A 15,354-nucleotide genomic window follows, 5' to 3' on the forward strand; every position below is an offset into this window, starting at 1 on the left:
TGATGGTAGCAATAACCGAGGGTCTGAACAGCATAGTTGGAGCCTTGCGCATTTGTGGGCAGGAATTTCAGCGGTGCTTCAACTTTGTGAGTTGCAGCTTGGATCGTGCAAACTATTCCACGACCGCACTTCACCTCAATAAGCTTCCGCTGCTGGCAATCCATCGGTTGTTACGAGGCGATCTCTAGAGGCGACTGTACACTCGCGAATCGCACAATGAATGCGATGCTACTTTCCCCCACTTAACCGCAACCTTCATCCGAAGCCTCGGATGACACACTGCACGAGACCCAATCCGCATTCAACGCACTTGACGCTCGGCCCCTGACAGCCGGGCCCCCGCCTTCAGACGCGTTTCCGATTGTGATTCAGCGACGACACCACGCACGTCGTCTCATCTTCTCGCTCCGCGCCTTTCAAACCAGAGCGGCGAAACGCTCCCACCTGCACGGACCGCGGCCGTCGTGATGTCGTCCGGCTTTTATAATTGGGATGATTGGCGGCGCACCGCCAGGAAAGGGGTTGAGTTCGGGGGGAGAGAGGTGGGGGTTGGGGGCAGTTTCCGCGACCTTTGTCCGCATCGCATCGAGAGCGGCCAGGGCTGCGAGATCACGCTGCTTTACCGTCGTCGTGGCGACAATACCAGGCCACCTCGCAGACGTCGACCGCGCCGCTGTCGGACTCTGGGTCCCCTGCTCGCAGCGGCCCGCCGGTGAGACATCGTGCGGAAAGTGAAGCGAATAAGGACTGCGAAGATGCAGTCAGTCGTCGCCGCTCGCCGCCTGCTCCCTCTGAAGCGTTCCTCTTGTTGGTCGCACGGCCTGCGCTGGCCAACACAATGACCCCCGAGAGAGCGACGGCTGCGCGGCTTTCGCTTTCTTCCAGCCGGCGATTCGCGAGCACAATTGACCCTCGAGGATCAGACGTCGCGTGTGCGGTTGTGAGAGAGCTCCCAGTATGCGGAGCAGTCGACCGCGAGGCATCGAGCTTTTTCGCGTTCGCGCTTTGCTTCCATGTCGGTCTCTGTAGCTTTTTGTTTGAAGCGCGCGCGCGCTACACGCGTTTTCGCGCACACAGAAGCGCCGTGAGACGCTCGCATGCGGACACGCCATAGTCGTCGACCGGCGATCCCGGTTCGCGGAAGCCCAAGATTACGAATGCCACCGCGCCGGCGCTACATACAATGGCGTGCGAAAAATTTGCCCAGCGTGACTTTGTACCACGTGAATACGCTCTCATTTTCGTTGTACTGAAACTATTTTCCAATAAAATGTATTTTTACGCATTAATAAATACGATATAATACTTTTCCAATATGCACGATGGTAATGGGATGGACAGATCAGCAGGAAGACAAAAAGAAGGAAAGAAAGAGAGAGAGAAAGAAATCGAGAAAGAAACGTCCGCTAGAATAGTCTGGTTGCGAAGACATACATTCCCACTTCGTGAATAAGGGGCCGTGCCCTTTCTGGCACCATTTCAACATATGCGCCTTAACAGCTCTTAATGTTGTTCGGCAATCACCTGCTCATCGTGTATCTCAATAAATGCTTATGTTAGCGATAACGCTGTCTTAACAACCCTCTCGCATACGTGGTCTACACGCAGATTTCGACCGAACATTCGTTTGTTTAAGTGGCCGCTGCACCCACCCAGCCTCTACAGCCTTTTACCCCCGTAGCATTTCATTTTCGCTGGTCGTGAGTGCATGTTTTGCTTGTGCAAGGACTGCACCGTAAGCACGCTGTATACTCTTTCGTCCTTCCACAGAAAGTTAAAAGACGTTCCGCACTGCTGCAGTGAAGGACTGAACGTAAAACATGGGCCTCCGAAAGCACGGCACTTTTTTATTTCTCTCAGCGTGAAGGAGAAAGGGGAACAGAAATTTGCCAGTCATGCGCATCTGCCAGGCGCGATTATACAAGTTACGGAGCGCATGGATGCACGACTCCGTGCGGTTTGAGAGGTAATCGCCGCCGGTACACACACTCGGTCGGGAATCGCGTTGCTGTGGGAGATCCATTCAGCGTGTATACGGCAGCGCCGTGGGCGCCCAGCCGAGAATTCTCCTCGAGTAATAATCGCAGGTCCTGAGGCCACAAGGCGACGTCCTTCAGAGGTTTTCGATCTGCCACTTCTTTCTTTCTCTCTCTCTCTTTGACCACCGCAGCGTCGTCCTACTTACGGGCACCTCATTCATCACGCAGGCGCACAAACTGTCGATTTTAAAGGGGGCCCCTTTCGCCGGCCCGCCTGGGCCCCCGTTGTCGCTCGCATCGCACCGGCTCACGCGAAGGACCCCGGCCCTTCCCCGGCCGGAAGGCCTCTGGAAACTCTCTACTTCGGCGCGGGCGCATCTTCACTCCTCGTCCTCGGTGATTTACAAGCCGACGAAATAATTGATGATGCTTTCGCATGAGCCCGAATACCTCGGTGCCAAGCGGCGTGATTGCCGCGTGCGGAGAATGGGGACTGGCCGTGCATGTGCTTGGTCGGTGGTCGAGAACAGCCTCCGTGATCGGTCAACGCGCAATGACTTGAGCGGTGGCGGATAGTTCTCCTGGCCTCGTGACCGAGTGTCCGCGTCGCCTGTAGCGAAAGGTAGCAAGTTTGAAAGGCATCCCTTGCCCCGACACTCAGCCTGATAGTGATTATGACCTCAAAGCTGTATATGATACCCAGGAGGGATTGGCGAGAAATCGGGTGGCCCAGGCAAAATACAATAGGTGCCAAAGCTCAAAAAACAAGCGAAGACGAGCAGAAAATAAGGAGTTTGATGTATTCCGTGGTTTCATAGCCATGACATCGAGGGCTGCCGTAGCCTTTCAAATACAATTACCAGAGGCAAAATATCCATTTTGTGTTTCCGGATGCCTGCAATGTGAACCTTACAGCAGAGCAACGATGTCCGTGGAACAGATTAGCACACATTTTGCATTGAGGTTGCTGCCAATACCATCCCTTGGTTTCCATAACTTCCTGCACAATGAATGAATAAATAGCAGTAGTAAAATTAGAATTATTGAGGCACAATGAAACAGAAGTCCTATAACGTATCAAATTTGAATTTTATTTCCGGTTCATTCAAGCGAGTTTAGGCTGACACTAAAGGCATAAAGCATGACCAAGGTCTCAGCCCTCGCCAACGACAAGTTTGCCAGCAGATTACATACACATGCACAATTTTGCAAGTTAGAACAGCTTTGATTATTGTGAAAAATCATCGTAACAATGTCTATTATCATTATGTTCAATTATCATCAGATGTATCAGCAATATACAGCGGCAGCATATGTACAACTAAAGATTTTCACATCCTAATGGTGTGCGAAAATTATACAAAATCAAATGCGTGCAAAAAAATCTCTCAGATCCTAATTGTGTGCTGAAATACTGGAAACAGGACATGAACGCATTCAAATGTTTGTGCCTTGATACAAATATGCAAAACAAAAAGTAATAAACGAATTCATACCACGTGAACCCTAAAAAGAAAACATATGTAATTCATGGCAGAAACATTTATTTTGTACGTTCACTTATTCAGTTTCAAAGTATACATCTTCTCTAACGAATAAATATATATTATTGCCCTTTAACAAGCATTTAAGGAAAGATTCACCGCATGTTGGTACTCCAACTTGGAAAACATTTTTGTGCGCCAACGGACGGGGGCGAAATGAAGACGTAGCGCATTGTGTTGTCAACGTCTTGCTGCCATCCTCGTCCGCTGGCGCTAAAAATGCTTTCCAATAATTGGTCCTTGTTTTTGGTGCGCGTTGTGCGATGTGTCGCAAGAAGTATCCGGAGAGGTTACGGTTCGACACATTGCGGGGCTGGGTTTCTTTTTCGGATTACTAGAAATGTTTTCATGTAATACGTACAGCATATATGAAGGAATGAATGAGTGAACGAAGATGGCACAAAATCAGTGACAAACGGGTATGAATGTTCTTGTGCAGTGGTGTATTAAACTGTCGCTCAATTCTATTCTGAACTGCCCTATAGTTTAGCGAGTACTGTGAATGGTCGAGACTGGGATGTCTCCTTTAAAGTCCCTAGACTGACTGCTCTTTTAAGCAAGAAATATCTGGGGACATTATGAAGAGACAAAAAAAAATAGAACATCCAAGCACGCACGCTTTCTTGCCGTTATTCGAGAGAAAAACACTGAAAGCCTTCTCCTTTATCAAAGGCGCCATGTTTAGAATGTACATTTGTTTTCGATATAATGAAAACGCCTCAACACCACCCATCGACGTGCGCACATCTCCTTTATCTGTCGTCTTCCGTGAACCAGAGGGAACAGCGTTCCTTGCGGGGGTACATGGTGTCCCCTTCCTGGCAGCCGAACGCCTCGGTGAAGGCCTTGAAGTTGGCCAGGGGCAAGTTGACGCGCAGCCGCGGTGGCGTCTCGCCGAAGAACGCCAGGCGCCGCTCGTAGCGCGTGTCGTTCGTGCGGTAGCAGTGGGCGCGCGCAAACTGCACGAAGAACAGCCTGCGCAGCATCCGCCCTGAGCCCACGGCCAGCGTGCGCTTGGCCTGCCGTATGTAGTACCTGCAGTGACAGGTCACGAAGTGTTTGAGAGAGACTAAATGATGCGAAAGAATAATAGATTCATGAGTTTTACAGGTCAGTCCCGTAATGGCAAGGCAAGAGGTAGTGGAGGACTCCGGATTGTTTGTGGACAACTGGGGTTCCTTAACTAGGTTCAATATTGAAGTACACGGGTGCTTTTTTAGTTAGCTCGCATCTAAATGTTGCCGCAAACTATTGTAAATGATGACAGGCGTTGTCCCGAAATACGGCAGAATATGTTCGTGAGAGTGGCTTGCTGTGCTAGTTGTTACATGGCTAGACTAGGAGAATGCCAGCAAACTTGAAAAAAGGAAAAATCGAGATGCAGACAAAGAAAAAGTGACAGGAAGGTGGTTGGACTAACAATCGAAGTTTACTCTTGAAAAGCACCTCAGAATATCCAGTGAACCTGTTATTTCGCATACAGTCAGGACTGAGATTTCGATTGGAGCAACAGAACTAGCCTGCATGCCGTCACGACAAGGCTTTTGACAGCTTACTGCTGGAGCGAAAAAAGAAAAAGGAAAGAAAACTGTCGGGACGAGGGCAGCATCTGGAGGCACTATTCGTATAGGCAGGCGCTAACTTTGACACTTCCTTAGTCTTAGTGTGCAACTTGTCAGCACTGACACGAAGGCAGCCGAGATGCATTCTGTACTAACAAATCTAAAATTCCGCCGATGCCTTTCAATTATATGACAATCGATTCTTGCTTCCGGTAGTTCCTTTTTTGTTACCCCTTTTGCCACCGAAGCGGCAGACAAAAAGGGGGAAGTGTGAGCTGTCTTGCCAGCAGATTGCCTACGTTAATTAGGGTATTATTTGCCTTGATAAATCTTCTAACATTAAATACACCTAGGTCCCCTACCTCGTGTGTTGAACAACACTACAGTATGAACATTTCGGTGTGTGGTGTAACGGGAACTGTTTGGAAATCGTCCATTAACCGGTACCGTGCGCCTGTGCTCCAACCTTTTGTTCACGCAATTTAATGGAAAACGCCCATTGACGTATACAGCTCATATAACATCAGTATTTGTTTAGCAGCCATAGCAGTTGACTAATGTTCCTCAAAGCTTTGACCGCACTGATATATTGAGAGGTGATACTGCACAAAGCTATTGATGAAGAATGCTTAAGTGAATGGGGGAAGCAACGACGAATGTTAACTATATACTGTTACTGATTCACAGGACGAGAAACTGTCGCTGATTATGGGACTGCGGAGCATTAGTTAACAAGATAGCTTGACTACGTAATGAGAAGAGAACAGAGTAAAATATACAAGTAGGAAAAAGAAGATGACAAAGAATCACCACAAGTACCAAGAAACAGGACGGTGATAGTCACAATTGTTGAAGAAACAGTGCGTACATGTTAAGGAAAAGTTGAAAAATCCTGCAAAAGAAAACTGGCATATAAGAACTACGTATGTGCAATTGAATGGTTTCAGGAACCACAGCTAGCTTTATCACACATAGGTAGCTCGATAACAATCGACATAAAATTCAAATTTTATAGCTTCAGCTCGCACTTTTGCGTGGGAAAGTCACACAGGACGGTATTATTATTGCCTTGGTATCCAGATACAAAACGAATTTAGTGTGCTCCCATCGGGCATGCCCTAAAGATCATCGCGTTCGACTAGGTCCAGTGACCTTGCAAAGAAGAGGATATCGGCGAAGAAAACTACACCAAATACTGCTCTGTTTCTTTGACTATATGCCGTTTCTAACGGGCCTTTGCAAGTTTATTAGGAACGGCCAAATCACCGAAGCCGAAGCTTGTGGACACGCATTTTCACTGCTCTATCAAGCGGTATCAATGAAGACTCATCGAACCCCGTAAGCAGTACGTGCAGTCTGCTCAGTGAGGAAATAATTTCTTGCGCACGTGCTCACATGGTTGCAGCAGGATGACTGCCATTGAAGGTCAACGACACGGAGCAGAAGTGTAACACCGCACGTGCACTGACTCACCTGAAGAGCGGATAGATGATAGCGTTATCCGCTATGTCGTCTTCTATGGTGCGTATCAGGTCCACGTCGTCGCGCAGAATCTCCTCCAGGGCACGCTTGTACTGGCTCCAGAAGCAGTCGCGGATGACGCGGTACTTGGCCGCCGTCTCGTGGCTCCACCAGCTGCGAACGCGTCCCTTGTGGTCGATGTAGGATCCGCGCTCGTCGATGGCTGCCATCAGGCCTCGCGCCATGTGCGCGCCCAGCACGGGAATGTCCAGCGCGCGCAACTTGCCGCCTGCCGTCAGGTTGAGAGCGGCCACGTTGGAGTACGGGTAGAAGAGCGCGTTGCGACCGTGCATGTACTCGTAGCCCAGCGCTAGGCTGGACGCGTGGAAGCGGTTGTCCCAGTCCCGGGAACGCGTCTGCGGCCGGTAGTAGGTGCGGCGGCTGTTGATGAGCATGTTGTACAGGCCCTCCAGCAGCCGCGTCCCACGGAACACGGGAACGTTGAGGTTGTAGTACTCGGCGATCGGCGTCAGGTTCTGGACAGTACCGAAGAAGGTGAACTTGACGCCCTTGAGCTTCTCGACGGCCACGACTCGCTCGACCGGGTCGTACCAGGGGGTGCGTTTGGCGACCATCTGTAGGTGTCGGTTGAGGTCGCCGAAGACCTCCTGGACCTCGGCGTCGTAGCGCGTGTCGTACCGCAGCGCGCTCTCGGGAAGTCCCAGGGACATGCGGAGGAAAGTGCGCGTACCTTGCGGGTAGACCAGCTCTAAGAGCCTCGCGCAAGCCTGCAGCCTCAAGTTGGCGCTGGGCACCATGCCGTCGAAGCTAAGCGGCGTAAAATGTTCCACTACGTCGGGTAGCACGGCTGAAAGGTGAACCATCACCCTGTAGCCAACGTAGAAGACGATGCGCGAGGTGTTCGTGTTGTCCAGAAATTTGGCCAGTTCTTCTAAATACTGCTGTGCCAGGACTTCGACGCTCACGAACTCCTCTTCGTCGGCCGGAAAGTTCTTGAACAGCGCGGTTAAGTACGCCTTCCACTCCCAGGCGCGGCCGTGTGGAAGTTTGTCCAGGGTCCACGTCCTGAAGGGCGGAGGCTCGAACTGCCGCGTGCTGACGGCCTCCTCCAGCTGGACTTCTAATCCGACTATCTCGGCGGCCTGCACCTCGGCTGCCACCTTCAGGGAGCCCATCTGAATAAGAGCTTTGGCTATACTGACGGCGTACTCCGTGAGGTTCGAAGACGTGTACCACGTCTGGCTCCTCTTGAGGATCGTCGCCGGGACGTCGAGGTGCACGGCGTATTTGGATTCGTACGCGTTCTTCACGGTCACGTCGACCAGTGGGAAGACGCCCAGCGCGGCGTCCACTTTGCCGACGAGTGCTGGAAGGCTGCTGATGTTTTCGGGCAGCCGTGACGGCCAGCGGCCCAGGCCGATGTCTTCGAGGATGTCCTGGAAAGGGTCCCAGCCCATGCCGTTGCGGCTGTAGACGGCCGTGCAGTTAGGCAAGAAATTGGCTGCTTGATTGATAAACATGCTGGGAAAGTCCTTGTAAGGGTCCGCCTCACGGTACGCCTTGAACGTGTCTTGTAGGTTGTTCAGGAGCGTTTCTGTGACCTGTGATGAGAAGGCGTTTAGTAGTCCATCAGTCGACAAATGTAAAGACTCTTTTGAGTTGTATAGCTAAGAAAGCTTCCAGATCACTCAAGATACCGATGAATATATTTTGCAATAGTTCTCGCAACTTTACAAATAACCCACCCTTCCCATCGGGATATCTGTACATACCTGGGCCACTAAAAAAAAAAAATGTCACAGTTTCGCCCTAAGGGTGAAGCAATGAATGCGATAGCAACACAGCAATGTCATACGAAGTAAGGTGAGCGGCTTTGGTAGCAATATGAATTGTAGTAAACATGAGCTGATTAAGTAAGCAGGTGTGCTGCGGCGTAAGTAGACCGACATGAAGAGAGACTCGATGACCACGAGAAGGCGCGTGTGAAACGGTGGTGTTGATGAGAAGCGCTTCCCGTGGGCAGCGCGTGCGAAGGGACACACCTGTAGCGCTGCACTGCCGATCCGGGCAGCATTGCGTGTGTAGCGTGCGTTGGAAAATGTGGCCCGACTATTACGAACTGAATGAACAAGCGTGGTGTGAGCGCGCACAAACACGAAGAGATCACACTGAATGACAGCAGACAACGACTGTCAAAACGCTGGCAGCAAGCATACGCCGCAGCGGGCGAAGGTACGTGCGGTCTATCGCTTCAACGGAAACTGAGCGGCGAATGCACTTAAAGGTCAGAGCCGTGTGGAGATAAGAGACGGTGCGAGCGAGCGACGAGCGCGGTTGTTGGCAGAGAAGCGCGCCCCCCCCCCCCCCCCCCCCCTTTGCTCCCTCCGGCGCTGGCTTCCTGCTTCCTTGCTTGCGCGTGGGAGATTGAGTGCGTTCGCTCTCCGTGATAGCGCGCGTCTCCGCACGCTTCCTCTCGGGCATACGGCGCGCGGCGAAGATTTTATCTATAGGGAACCTCACGGCGACGGCGACGACGACGGCGACGACGACGTCGACGGCAGAAATCCGGTTCAAGTGTCCATATAATTGCTATCGCAATAAAACTTGGCACCCATCGGTTTGCTTTCAGTACTACCGATGCCAAAACTATCTAATACAATTTTACAAAACTCCGCAAGGATTTTTTAGTGTAGCGATTCAACTTGTTATCCCGAAACAATCTAGGGTGCCATGTTAAATCACCGAGTCTATTGCTGAATAGATGTGACACACAGGATTAACTGTGAGGTGTAGATGGATGTGTTACAACCACAAAATAGGTAACTTTATGGAGAAATAAATACCTTGTGCATGTGTTACAGCTACTCGCAAAGGAATAATGTTTTAGGGGCGAAGCTCCTTATAGCGGCACCCGTTCCGTCCCCGTCGTCGTAGTAGTAGTGTGTCACCAGAAAAATGAGAAAAAAAAAATTCCGAAGTTGTGTCCGTAGCGCGGAATCGAACCAGGGACCCCTCGCTTCCGAGCGCGCGGCGTTAGCCCACTACGCCACGAAGCGGACATGGACACACGCACCACGATGGCAATAAATACCCAACATTAACGAAAGGCCGCGTTCCTAGCGCGTTTCTAACGCGTTTGTGCTAGCGCGTTACGGCCCGTGTAAGAAGCTGGTGTAAGACGCTGTGGCCTCTCCGCCTTATCTTCAACGCGTTTCGAACGCGCTGCCCAAAGCGGTGGCAAGTCAAGTTCAAGTCGAGGAGCATTTATGAATACGGGGGGTATACTCTCTCAGCAGTCATGTGATGGCGTTGGCAAACGCGGTGCACGTTCCGGCCTGTGTAAATGGCTGCGTAAGACGCTGTGGCCGCTCCCCCTTACTAGAGAGTACTGCACGTTTCTAACGCGTTTGTGCTAGCGTCCCCTTAAACGGGAGATCCGATGATTCCCTCCGGAGCTTCGCCCACTCATCATCATTCACCCCGTGGATTTGCTGTGATTTTTTTAGGGGGGGGGGGGGGGGCATGCAGAGCTGAAAACGTACTTCTGTCTACCCAACAGCGAAGCCCACAAGCACAAGCAAAGATGAACAGAGGAAAGAGAAAATTTTCAACCACCCGAGGTTAGAACGGAGCTACAAAGGAAACCCAGTGCGATTTTCCCAGAAAGAAATCTTTGTAATAAAAAAAATGACCTTGTTGCGGCTTTAAAGTAGGGACCAACGAGTTTTCAAGTGGTCTCTCTACCAGCAAGACCAAAATATTCAACAACTCAAAGCGCGGAAACACTGAAGGGACAATGAGTTTTGCGTAAATCCGCAAGATCGAGCAAGTTTCGTTTCCACCAAGGATTTTCGCAGAATTGATTTTCCAAATGTTAAGAGAAGACGGCGCCACGGTCAGATTGTAACAATGCGTAATTTTCTAAAATTTAGGGCAGCCTACTCACAATGTCCCGAGATCTGTGGCATACTTCGAGCACTAACTCGCAACACCCGTCATAGTTCATGCTGTAGCATAAGTACGTCTATGTAAATAAGTAGCGGATTTCAGCCGCTAGAGCGCAGTGCCAATATAGCGCTTCTCGAATTTTGAACCCTCGCATTGCATGAACCCATGTTGCCAGAGAAGAAATGTATGTGCTCGCTATTCCCATCTCGAGGGATGCAGCGTCGCTCGTCAAGGCTACGGCACTATCGCCAGCTTGTTCACGTTTTCATTTCGAAAGAGAACTTCATATGGCGCGACTTTCACTTGATTGGCGTTAAATATACTGCTGCCTTTAAATATGTCAATGCACTATAGCTACACCAATCTGTGAAAAGGTGCAAGCGCCACCAACCACAGGTCAATTGCTGCAAAGCCGAGCGATTGTATTATGGTTAAATCTGAGGACTACAGCACCTGCAAAAAAATTGATTTTCTGTTTGCATGACCCTACAATGCCTAACTGTGACCTACACTTTATCGCATGTAGACATGGGTTGAACCGCTAAATTCCTAGCTGCTTGTTGGGGCTACTAAAAAAATTCGCAGCACCCATGGTCACCAAACTATTGGTCGCGATTGCGTACTTGCTCGAGCAAAGCCTTCGCATGTGCTCTAGACCTATCTGTTCATGATAACAGCCTTCTGAACTATGCTCCTCGTGGTTGGTTCGCGTAGCCCCCTTGCCTGGTTGATGTAAGGCCGTCTGGGCGCGTCAACTTCCTTGAGCAGTTCTCCCTCCCTGTCCAAGCCGCCATTGCCGCAGACGAACTCGTAGAAGTCGTCGCAGGCGTCCAGGCGTGGCGCGACGCTGCCACCGCGAGCGGTAGTGGTGCCGTTCCTGGTACCCGGTAGCCCTTCCGGAGGGTCTCGTGCCTGGCGGTGGTGAGGGTCGGCGGCGTGGAGGGCCCCGTCGGAGTCGCGCCAGAAGCGGTGACGATGGTGCAGCCTGCCGGAGGCGTCGGCCGAGTCACCGTGCTCGTGGTACTCCACGTCCATTTTGCGGTGGTATCCTGCGCCACGTTCGCGGAACGTGCTTTTATAGGCGACATACGGATATGTGCTCATGGTTATACCGGGTGTTCCAGTGAACATTTTCAAAAATGTTTAAAGGTTGCCTGTGGCAGATAGCCCAATTCTAGTTCATGAGCTGGTCTACTCGAAGAGGCGGACCATTACTTGCACAAAAAACTTGAAATGCATAACTTACTAATTAACAGCGATTCAATAATTAGGCTTTTGACTAGTTACCTTATGGAACATATTGCAATTTACAAATTCTAGCCGAGGAGTTCGCAAGGCGATCGGATCCACTTGGAACGAATTGTAAGGATGACACCAGTTTCGAGATATTAATTACCGAACTTTCCGCAGAAATGCATTGGCGTTCCAGTTACTAAGAAAGTAACTGGAACGCCAATGAATTTCTCCGCAAAGTTCGGTAATTAATATCTCGAAACTGGTGTCGTCCTGAGAATTCTTTCCAAGTGGATCCGCCTTGCGAACTTCTCGGCTAGAATTTGTAAATTGTAATATGTTCCATAAGGTAACTAGTTTAAAACCTAATTATTGCATTTTTAATTAGTGAATTAGTGACAGAAGCGGTTGGATTGTCTGCCGTAAAGCAGAAGTTTTCCTGTCATATGTAATGAGCCCTTACCTGCACTTCCAAATTTCCGTGGTGTCACGTATCGCGGAACCTGCTACTCAGCAGAGTGCTTTGGCAGTGTTAATAAGGCGCAGCCAACCAAATCTTTTAGCTGAGTCCGCGCAAGCGGCGGGTTTTCTGTACCTGCAGCGCCTTCTGACGGAAAGAATTCGCGAGATGGTCGATGGTAAACACCCGTTTCGTGAGCAATGAGCTTCACGTACACTGCCTAGCAAATTTTCTCCCTCGTAAGGGGCTGGAGGACAGAAGCTCGGCGTTTTCGTGGCTCAGCTAAGAAATTCGGCCGGCTGTACTATGCAGAAGGCGCGCTATCATGGAGGACGCACCGTGGCTTACCTTCGAGTATGAGGAAGGCCAGAACGAACGCCGAAGCGAAGAGGACAGCCGAAGCGAAGGTTGAAAGTACGGACATGCATTGCTGGGCTATCTTCGGTAGCTTAGACATGGCGGGCAGCTAATCTCTTCCCCGGAAACTCGAGGCGAAAGCAGTTCGGGCAACGGTTGCGACACCTTTCGCTGTCTTCTTCTGTGCCCCGTCTCGTGACGGCGGGTCCGTGCACCGCGTGCATCGTAGATGCCTCGTCTTTGTCCCATTTTCGAGCGTGTTGGTCTTTCTTTCGCAGCCTGCTTGCATACATTTCGGCGAGGAGTTCCCGTCGACGCATTTTGCAGCGAAGCCGTTAGCCTCTCGGAGGTCGGCATTTTTTCGTGTCCGTCCGCGAACAAAAATTATCATCCCAGGAATAGCTCACACTCCCCTAAGCAAGCCCAAATGCAATGGCTCATGCCCCTCGTAATGCAGAGGCTACAAGCACTCAGCAAAGTGAAGCAAACAGTGCATGCATTCATTGTAATCGCGCGTACAACGTACAGAGCAGCGTATGTATCAATAAAGAACAAGCTTAAAACAAGCAGCTATCATCATCAGCAATGACTCGTACTCCCGGTAAGCAGGAAAAAATGCAATGGCTCATACCTCCGTAAGGCAGAGGCTACACGCGCTCAGCAGAGTGAAGTGAACAGTGCACACATTCATTGAAATCCTCCATACAATACAGAGAACAGCATACGTTTCACTAAAGAACAAGTTCAAAACAAGCATCCGAACCTCAGTAAAGCATTGCATTGCAGTTGTAGTGGTGGTTTTGCAACAGCTTCGCGCTGGGCATCCGCTTTCGCAGGGCCAGGATGACGAGTCAACTTTTTTTTCCCGTGATTTCATACCCACACAGCATGTACAGATTCTGGGAATGCCCAGCCGTGCAACGTATAAAAGCAATGCACATCAACAAGACACATTGCTTGAATCAGTGCGGAAAACGACGGAAACGCAGAGGGGAAGGACACAGCATGAGTGCTGTGTCCTTCCGTTAATGTGTTCCCGTCTTTCCCCGCGTTTATCCAAAGAATGCATCAATTCCAACTCGTCCAGCTTTCCATCTTACATCAACAAGCTCAACCCACCATTCAGTTGTATTCACCCAGAAAAGTCTTAATCAGGGTAAATTATTTGTCGGGACACCTAATTTAGGTGGGATAGAGGTAGGATAGAAACTTGTTTTCTCTCTCTCTTACTTTTGTTGCGCTAGACATTTAGTTGAGAGATAGGGAGCTTAGCCTACTGAAAAAAAAAGTTTCATACCCCTTTTTCTTGGTTTATTAGCAATGCCCTCAAAAGCTGTACAGTAACCGCGTCTAATAGGCATCTTCACGTCACGCTCGTCAAGCTATGCAGCATTTGCCTATAAAATATTTTCCGTTTTTAGCACGTTTAGTATTTTGCAGTATTCTTCAAGCGGGTGGATTTGCTGCTTGACTCATAAAATGGCGGTAGGTGCTCGCCACTGCTTTGCACTCTGATAAAAAATGTTTCGCTTCTGAAGTGACACACGTATGGTGGGCACTGCTGCCTTTAGGGTTACGCGCAATGTGTTATGGTGATTAGTGTCGAAGTTACTTTATCCAGCTCACTGGCCACCTGTAGCCAATATCATCATAACGTTTCCGTCACATAAGACGCGGCATAAAGCTAATTTTGTAACACTTCAGGAAGGTTTAGTTCATTTAGAGCATGCCTGTAAGCGGCACAGCCTCCCAGCTACACACTTGTTCGAAAAGTGCTATCTTATGAGTGCTTTGTAAATAATGTTAAGTGGCCCTCGTCCTCGTCTTTTCCGTGTCCCTCTGTCCTGCTTACCGCTACACGACTTAACATTATGGAAAACCAACTGGCCAAAACCACTACACTTCTTTCAAAACACACGTATATTGGGGACTTCTTATCATTTGGCGTGACACTGTGGTCACTTTTTCTTATATCCTGCTAACGTAATTCTTTGCAAATAAGTGAAACAGCTAAACGTACACAAGAACAATATGAATGCAATCCCAGTGGCAGGCTGACAAGTGCATTTGTATGAAGCAACACACGGTCGATGCATATGCACGAATGATTAGAATATCTGCCGCACGCTATTTAGTGATGCGATAGAGCGTGCACATGCTTTCGGTTTAGTTTTCCGTGCACTGAGACTGCGGCAAACATTTCCTCATTCGCTCACAATACATGCACTCTTCTAAGAAATCAAAGCTTACTTTCACATAAATAAAGCAGTCCAGAACTCGCTTATCCGCGCTTCAGTGCTGAACTTTATATGAGGCAATCTTCGAAAAGCTTCTTCTTAAACGTGATCCCTTAGGTCGTTTGTTCTGTTCGAACTAGCTAGGTCAACCCGGAACTTTTCCACTAAGCGGGCAGTGAAATCAGCTAAAACTGCCTGGGGTTGGTCGGGATCTTCATGCAGCGATTCGGTTTATACGCCACACGTAGAACGCGCGTTCACCGTTTGTGCAAGTACAGTCCTCAACTTTCACGTCACTCGGATTGCAACCACCTTACGTTCGTCCATAATCATCCTTCAACGTCGGCTACCGTATCTCCGGTAACCGTCTATTGCGTCCCCTACGCGCTCGTACGAACCGCTGCCAGAGAAACTGGCTCGTTTTATTTCTATAACGAGCTCAATCTATCACGCCGCGTGAATCGCGGAACGCGGTCGGGGCATACAGTACAATAATACGGCGGCCCAGAGAAAGATTGGTATAACAAGAAAGACGCAGGATTCAGAAAGTGA

The 15,354-nt window shown here is 49.7% G+C and overlaps 1 protein-coding gene across 1 annotated transcript; it reads right to left on the bottom strand.

Moving 5' to 3' along the window:
- Positions 1-4,275: 4,275 nt before the first annotated feature.
- Positions 4,276-12,665, bottom strand: LOC119458877 (neprilysin-1). The gene is made up of 4 exons (XM_037720740.2): positions 12,557-12,665; positions 11,239-11,564; positions 6,559-8,168; positions 4,276-4,558 (listed from the first exon to the last, which is right to left on the bottom strand). The coding sequence occupies exons 1-4, from the start codon at positions 12,663-12,665 to the stop codon at positions 4,276-4,278; spliced, it is 2,328 nt and encodes a 775-aa protein (XP_037576668.1).
- Between the last annotated feature and the right edge of the window lie 2,689 nt (positions 12,666-15,354).

This window comes from Dermacentor silvarum, chromosome 7 (genome assembly GCF_013339745.2).
Source record: "Dermacentor silvarum isolate Dsil-2018 chromosome 7, BIME_Dsil_1.4, whole genome shotgun sequence".
Lineage (NCBI taxonomy): Eukaryota > Metazoa > Arthropoda > Arachnida > Ixodida > Ixodidae > Dermacentor > Dermacentor silvarum.

Bases quoted from the DNA above. Each gene is read 5' to 3' on its own strand.
- LOC119458877 (XM_037720740.2), bottom strand. From the start codon at position 12,665: ATGTCTAAGCTACCGAAGATAGCCCAGCAATGCATGTCCGTACTTTCA. The intron at 8,169-11,238 runs GCAAGGGGGCTA...TTCTCATCACAG, and splicing joins GACGGCCTTACATCAACCAG to GTCACAGAAACGCTCCTGAA. The intron at 4,559-6,558 runs GTGAGTCAGTGC...CTGTCACTGCAG, and splicing joins ATCATCTATCCGCTCTTCAG to GTACTACATACGGCAGGCCA.